Source organism: Scleropages formosus, chromosome 4 (assembly GCF_900964775.1).
Source record: "Scleropages formosus chromosome 4, fSclFor1.1, whole genome shotgun sequence".
Lineage (NCBI taxonomy): Eukaryota > Metazoa > Chordata > Actinopteri > Osteoglossiformes > Osteoglossidae > Scleropages > Scleropages formosus.
Genome location: NC_041809.1, coordinates 25,690,833 through 25,699,176, shown reverse-complemented (window position 1 = coordinate 25,699,176; position 8,344 = coordinate 25,690,833). Strand labels below are relative to the sequence as shown.

General features: G+C 39.4%; 1 protein-coding gene across 1 annotated transcript; it reads left to right on the top strand.

Moving 5' to 3' along the window:
- Nucleotides 1–407: 407 nt before the first annotated feature.
- LOC108921199 (putative uncharacterized protein DDB_G0271982) lies at nucleotides 408–7,514 on the top strand. Its single transcript, XM_018730550.2, has 6 exons — nucleotides 408–503; nucleotides 2,219–2,329; nucleotides 4,074–4,113; nucleotides 4,450–4,514; nucleotides 5,265–5,344; nucleotides 6,954–7,514. Exons 1-6 carry the CDS (start codon nucleotides 497–499, stop codon nucleotides 7,512–7,514), a joined length of 864 nt encoding a protein of 287 aa, XP_018586066.2. The 5' UTR covers nucleotides 408–496.
- Nucleotides 7,515–8,344: the final 830 nt, after the last annotated feature.

The following is an 8,344-nucleotide window of genomic DNA, read 5'->3' as shown; positions in this document are numbered from 1 at the left end:
TGCTGCTGACAGTTTTTCTAATTTGCATGAAAGCCATAGCAATTAATCACAAACTAATCATAGAGACACATTACAGCTGCATCTCATGCACGTTTGGAGCTCACATGTAATTTTTATTGAGCCACATTATGCGAGATTACACACAACTTCAACTGACGAATAAGTTCTAAATCCTTCGGTGTCTTCCATGGTGAGAGGGCAGCTCTTGGATGATGCGTTAATGGACTTGGAGCAATCTAGTGACAACCAGTTTCCTCTGACACCATTCAGTTTTTCTTATTCTCGCGCTAACGTGAAAAGCAGCAACAAATGAGGTCGGCCGCCACATTTCCTGTTTGCAACCGAAAAAGGCAGAAGGGGGGTAAAAATAGATTCAAGGTACAACGTGCAGCGTGCAACTAAGGGACGTGGTACACACGGGCGTCGGACGTGCGCTGCCTCCCCTGTCCTGAGGGAGGTCACAGACTCTTAGAGCATCTGAGAACACAGGGACAAGATGACTGGTAAGGACATTTCTGACAGGAGGCAGGAAGACTGTTCCTTAGACATATATTGTTGAAGTTAGAACTCTAGCAGGTGATACGGTTAAGGAACCGGTTATTGCTTTTGTACTAATGAACAAAGGTTTTAACCTGAAGGACTATAAAGAATACTTGGGCAAAAGCATTATTATGGCAGATGGTTTGCATGAAAATGTAGCACTGCCATCTGCTTTGATAAAACACTAACCTTGATAGGCAGTTTTGATAAGAGAGCCAGTTTTTAATGCCGCTTCTGAGCAACTGAATAATATGAAGTCAATTGTTCAAATGCGGATGTAAGATTCTTGCAGCGACATGTAAGTGTGTACGGAATCCAGCAAAGGTGTGTGTATAAGAATGCAGAAGTAAAATGTGTGGCACAATAAAATCCTACAGCTATTGGGAGACACCTGAGCATTTCTGAGATTCATACTGACAGCGATATCTTCTGTGACCTTTGCATATATTAACACGACAAGCACAACATGTTTCGGTCTTACCCGATATAAGGATTGTTGGAAAAGTGATGGAAATTATTTCATTGGACATTAATTTCTCAATAATAATTCTTCCAGCACTAAAATAATTAAATAACCAGGTAGAAAGATGGACTGAGTGCGCTCTTCTACCTTGCAATGCATGTTTGATGGAGATTGTATAGTGAATTATTTCCTTCCTTTCATGAATTTTACAGCTGTTGTGCCAGGGAGTGATCCCAGGAATCACAGAATCTTCCCCAATTAGGATCTTCTCATGTGTTTATGTAGTTCATTAGATTTGATATTTCACTAGCTCTACAGCTTTGTCTTTGAATTTTCTTATAATTGGTTGCCAAAATAAGCGGTTATTATACTTTACAAATTGCAAGGTGATATGCAATTGCATTAGAACAGAGTCTTTTGAAGACGTAACCCCAGTCAGCAGTGTTACTAGGAAGGAAGTTGTCCTTAGAAAACACTGTGAAAAACACATTCACAAGACTTTCTGATTTTGTAGTTTTTTTTCTAAGACTAAAAGTAAACCTGAAACTGGCCAGAAAAAAGCAAAAAAATAAAGAAAGAAAGAAAAACCTTGACGCAGCTGTAATAACATTAAAATAGTAGCTCAAGTTCCATTACACCATCTATAAATGAGAGCTCGGATGATTGAGAGGGAGTACAGTACCGTTAACCTGCTTACTTTTCTCTACATGATTTTATACTAAAAAGAAGAGTTGGAGGAAGTAAGCAATTTGCATGACAGCTTCACTAACTGCCTCCTTTTCGTGACACATGAGCATTGGTTGAGGTTGTTTGTCATAGTCTGCATTCCAAGTTATTTAGTTTACCTAAAAGGAACAGAATGGGACTTAAATGTGATGTTTTTCTTAAATACCAAAGAAATTACATCATTACATTAGCACTTTATTCCACTCCTTTGCCACATTCATCAGTTCACTTCTTCAGAGCACCTTGCATAGCCTACAGCTGTTTACCCATTTATACATTTTTCTGTCGGATTAAATACTCGGCTCAGGGGTAAAATGACAAAGACTTTAACCACCAACCTTTTCAGTCACAAATCTAGTTCCAGTGTCCATATGCTGTCTTAGACATGGATCGCTGCAATCCTCACAAGGACAATTGGTTAACGAAAATGAGTGAGTGAGTGAGTGAGTGAGTACATTGGTAGATGATACATTTCTTGTTTATTTTCAGTTTGCCTGCCTTTCCAAGTGATTTTGGCAGTTGCCCTGATAGCCCTCACCATTTCTATCTCCTTGAATGTCGTTTTCTACTTTCTCCGACGGCGAGACCGACGGGCAGCAGGTACAGTACGTGCCCCTGTGCGTGCTCTGTGCTGGACCCTCAGTTCCCTGCAGATTGAGATTTTGATTTTGATTCGAATCCCCTACCTTATGTGGTGAAAAAATATTTTCACAATCCGCTGCTAGCCAGCTATAGTCTACTAGTAACACACATGCTTTTCTTTCAAAAATGAATAAAGTAGAAAATTGTGTATTAGATAAGTACATATCACACTCTGCACAGGTCAGCGTGTAGATACGTATTGTTTACATCGGGGACATTATGAAAGTGTGCTCAATAGTGTGGCTCATGACTCCCAGCTATCCCTGGTCTTCAGTATTTTCTTCTGCTTTGATTTAAAAACCCAACTGCTCTGTCTCCTAATCCTCATCCAGCTGTGTTTTGTTACGCCAAGTAGTTTAAAGGGGAAAGCTCCTCTGTATATGAGCTACAGTTTAGAAGTCTACAGCTTTTGTAGTTAATCGAAGTATATTCAGCTTCTCTTTAACAGCGCTATTCAAAATTAAAGCTTAGAATTTTTATGCCTGCAATAAGTGCTAATAAGCACCTAAGCCTTTTTAAAATTTTGAAATATTTTATCTACCTAGGCAATTTATGCACTAAAATTATTGATCAGCATACAAGTCTACCAAGAAAATTGTAGGCTATTACATGGACAGATGGTTTACCATAAATTACCTCGTATTAGACATAGTTGCTGGGACATTAGGGGACACATCGGTAAAATCAAAGACAGAACATACTAGGCTGGGAATATTTTTTCTGGGCTGAAAATAATATCTGCTAATCTTTGGTTTGCTCTATTGAGTACCATTTTATAATGTCCATAATGTGAGGTTTTTGGAAAAGCACAATGTGTTCTCATTATATTGTTTCTGCTCATTGGCCGATGCAATGAGAGGCGCATTGTGTCTTTTTTTAAAGCCTCTCATTTTTTTGTGAAAATCATTTAAATTTTTCTCCTTTTTTTTTTGGCTTTCATAGCTTCTTTATCAAGGTACAATTTCCCCCTACATTCTTTAGTACAGAATATGTTTTCATTGCTGGCTATTTGAATGATATGGTTATTATTACTGCTTCGTACACAACGTGCTCTCTTGCAATCTGTTTGCCTGTATAGGAACATAAATATTAGGCATATCTTGATACTTATTTAAAGCTTGCAGTTTGTAAGGTACAATATTAATTACTACTTATCACTTTGTGTTAATCTCTGCGATTTCAGTACCGCTTATAGTGGCATCTGGTAGCGTGGTGGTTAAAGCTGTTGCCTTTGGACCCAAAGGTCACAGGTCTAAATCGCACCTCCAGCTATATTACCGTTGTAGAAGGTACTTACCTTAACTTGCTCCAGTAAAAGCTGCCCAGCTCAGGTAACTTACCAAAACGGGTAAATAACTGTAAGCACTTTGACATTGTACGTTTCTTTGGAGAAAAGCGTCAGCCAAATGAATAAATATCGTCGCGCTCAAAGAGCGCTGACATTATCAGAGGCCTTTTATGCTAAGTTTCTGTTGTCTGATTGAAGCAAAAAATACAAAATTCCTCTCAGTGAAACACCATGGTGAATTTCTTGCACCCCACCATTAGAAAGAAATTCAAATTGTATAAACAACAAGACAAACAAGGACTTAAAGCGGACAAGTTAAAGACATCTGTCATATCTTTTCCTTTTTCTTGGACATAAATAATAGACAGATATCTTGAAAGATCTGGTAAAAGTTCAATTTGTTCATTTACGCAGGTCTGAAAGGTGATGAGTGTCACCCCATGGAGCAATACAGGTTAGTGTTTTAAGCACCAAACTTTTGCTTCTCTTTTGGTCTTTATGTTTTGCGTGACTCTTGTGAGTACATGTGGTAACGTGCAAGAGCCACAGTCCGCAGTGAGCCAATGTAATGGTGGGACGAATGGGCTGAAGTAATAAAGGACAGTGAAAACCGCTTATTGCAGTGTACTTAACACCTCCGCAGAAATAAAGTAACTCAGACATTCCACAAACAAGGACTCTGCCAGTAGAACAAAAGTGTTTTTTAAAACTTATGTATACTGAAGGCTGGGGGCTTTTGGTTCTGTTCCTTGCTATCGGGCACCATTGTTACAGTTTCTGAATTTTGCAGAGAAGGGGATCACGAACATTTACAAGAAAATCCCATCTATGGTAACATCAGCGCAGAAAGGGCAGGTGAGAAATATTCTTGTATTAGCAATTTATATTTGCTTTTTTTTTTTAACCAGAAAGTGTTCTCCAAATTGGCAGTAAAGTGTTATTAAAGCATAAAATGTCAATAAATGTAAAGGTCCTGCAGTTTTTTACACCTTAGTATACAGAGGAGCAACAAAATCTAAAAATCAGCAAATGCAGCTCTGCATTTCAACAGCACACACACACACACACACACACACACACACACACACACACACACACACACACACACACACACACACACACACACACACACACACACACACACACACACACACACACACACACACACACACACACACACACACACACACACACACACACATATATATATATATACAGTTAGGGGGCGCGGTGGCGCAGTGGGTTGGACCACGGTCCTGCTCTCCGGTGGGTCTGGGGTTCGAGTCCCGCTTGGGGTGCCTTGCGGCGGACTGGCGTCCCGTCCTGGGTGTGTCCCCTCCCCCTCCGGCCTTACGCCCTGTGTTGCCGGGTAGGCTCCGGTTTCACCCGTGACCCCGTATGGGACAAGCGGTTCTGAAAATGTGTGTGTGTGTGTATATACAGTTTTTTTTTACACTTAAAAGCACTTTGGAAAATAAAAACAAGAAGAAACGACTGCAGCAATAATAACTTCCTGGGTTTTTTTTTTTTGGGGGGGTCTTTCATTTTTAATATATTTATTATAATTTCATCTTTGCTGTGACATTGATGTGTTCATTTCTGCAGCTGGCCAAGATTCAAACCTTCAACACCATTTGCTCTATGAGCACATGAAGGCACAGCCACAGCCTGTAATGGAGACCAAGGTACAGTCTCCGTACTCCTAACACTCCTGATACACTGGTAAACACACCTGCCAGTTTTTTTTAATTGTCGGTTACTGAAACTACATCAGACACTTCAAGACCCCTTTTTAGATATAACATATGTATATTTAGTAAGTATCATTGAATCTTTTCGTAGCCGACACCAGTATTTTGTGGTATCTGAACAATTTATAAAGTTGGTGTTTATGAGTACCTTATTCAATGATACTACAGTGGGGTGAAGAGCTGGACCTGGAAACATTGAGTAACCTTCAGTAACCAGGCCCATGTATGTTCATGCACTACGCTTACGTATATGTTAGCCAAAATCAAGCAATTAATAATGACTATGTTAATTTTTAAACTGCTGAAAATCCAAAAGCTGAGAAATAATGGTTCTCTCTGTTTACATGTATTATTCAATAAAATTTGGTTTCCTCAATATACAAAATGCCTACTGTACACCTGTCAACACCAGATGTTACTGCAAAATTACTGGTTAGTGACGTTGGTATAGTACAGCGATTTATATTTTCACAAAGCATGCTCTGATTCATCATAGCTAAAATATCAACATTTGCAATGTCTCAGATAACACCAGAACACAACGGAAGCATGAAGCAATATATAGGCTGAGAAATTTTCCAGTGTCACCACTTCATCAAAGGGAGAACTCTCTTAGCAAGAACGTCAAAAGGGGAAGGCAAAGCTTAAGAAAATAAATGCAATGTGCAGAGCCTTAGCAATATTTTTAACATCCTAATTTTTTTACTTTTCAGCAAGTACAAGATTAAAATGCAATAGTTACATTAACATCATCGTTTTCTAAAAGCATGCTTTAACTTTTGCACAGGTCCTATAAAAAAGCAGGTGTCTACGTCCCACGCATTTTGCTTCTGTCACATGTAAGGTGAAAGAGATGGCAAGGGTTCACAAGCGCAAAGCCACAATGGTCAAGAACCCTAGACCTCAAGCTGTATTTCTGCAGAAGCAAAATATTTATAGGTCAAGGTGTAATGTAACTGCATTGTAATGTCAGCTGAACATGAAAAGAAAAATATGTCATAATTGTCCCAGGTGGGTATCGTAGATCACCTTGAATAGCAACCTTAAAACGTCTTTGATTAACATTTCATTAAACTTAGTAACTTATTTTATGGCAGTAAATAGCTAAAGAAAAATGTGGATAACATAAAGAACACATTCTTATTAATGCTGTGCTTATTTTGCCCTAAAAGGAGGATATTATTACTTTGTGTCTTCAGTGCTTTGATGGTGCTATATTAATTTGGTGTGACTATGCAATAGTGTAAGCGGAAGTGCCCACAAAGGATTTCAACATGGACACCAGAAACCTTCTGTGACTTTTCAAAAGCTGTTTTTACGTTAGCCTATTACTTCTAATAAAATAGATTTTAATTTTGCAGAGTTTTCCATTTTCATAGTCTTTAGATCCTTTCAAAACAGCCAAGGAACACACATTGGAAAATTTGTATTTTCCATGCCAAACATTTTTCTTGGTTTGGATCTTAGAGCACCCACAAAAATACCTTCTACTTTTGAAAATGTCACTCTGACTCCATGCTAAGTTATTCCTTCGTGCTCACAGTTTCTACATCCAGTGCAACCTGATGTGTCCTACGCCTCACTTGACCTGGCAGGGGGCAAGAAGGGGCGGAAGAAGCATAAAGCCAAGCAAGGCCAAGCCCAGGCCAAACACCCTGCCCACAGCTTGTCGCAGCAGGAGTTCCTGGAGGTGGACACAGAAATGGAGGCCAACCTGCCGTCCCGGCAGAGCAGCCCTCTGGCATCACGCCACAGCATCTACCTCAACAGCCAACAGATGGCCATGGAAACACAAGCGATGGAACGGGAGCAGGCCTGGAAACGGGAACAGGAGCAGGAGCGGGAATGGGATAGGGAGTGGAAGAGGAATCGAGAGTGGGAGAGAGAGAGGGAGAGAGAGAGGGAGAGGGAGAGGGAGAGGGAGTGGGACTGGGAGCGGGAGACAGACCGAGAGCGAGAGAGGGATCGAGAAAGGGAGGAGGAGTGGGAGAGGGACTGGGAGCGGGAAGCAGCACAACAGATGGAAAACAACTCAGGGCCGGATTATGATATAGTCCATGAAGACCCTGCTCTCCTCCTCAGGCCGAGTCAAAACCAGGAATGACAACGATGACATGTTGGGGTGTTTGGTGTGTTAGAAGTTTGGGTGTTCATACCCTCTTTTACCAAAATCGTTCAATTTTTACCCACCATCCATCATCACATCAGTCCAGTTGTTCCTTCAGCCAGTCCTCTGTAGCTAACAGTTCATTTTTTGACAAAGACATAACAAGACAGCTGCTGAAAAAGACTGCATGTGTCGTCACAGCGAGACAACTGAGTTATGGACAAAGGTACAAATCCTTCTTCGTATTTTCTAAAATAACTCACAGCTGTTTTTAAATCATAATTTCTATGTAATGAACAAATGAAAGAATGTGTTGCTGTATTGTCCTGAGATAACTTGAATGAACAGGGACATTTAAAGTCTTGTATTATTAATTCATTTACGTACCTTATTTCAAATATTTTCATTTTAATGATATATTATTTATCATTTATTTTATTGAATCAAATGTCCTCTGCCTCTAAAAGTATTTCAATTTTTCTTTGTTTATACTATTATTAATTACTATGTCAATTGTACACTGCTCCATTTGTTCACATTTTATGCTTTCACAGTAGCTACTAAATGTATTTCCTGCTGATGAAGCACTTTAAATCAAAATTTATGAGTTAGGTTGACATATAATGTCAGTCCTTTGGGGATTGCACATTTTTCTGTCTATGTGCCTGAGAAGGATATAGCAAGTGTTGTAAATTTGAAATTGCCATAGCTTTTTTTATAACCACTGCATGATTTTATTTTGTTTAAATTCAATTGCCATTAGTTCTTGAGTCAGAATTGTATAATTTCTATGGTTCGAGTGAATCCATAAAAGAAAATTTTGTGAA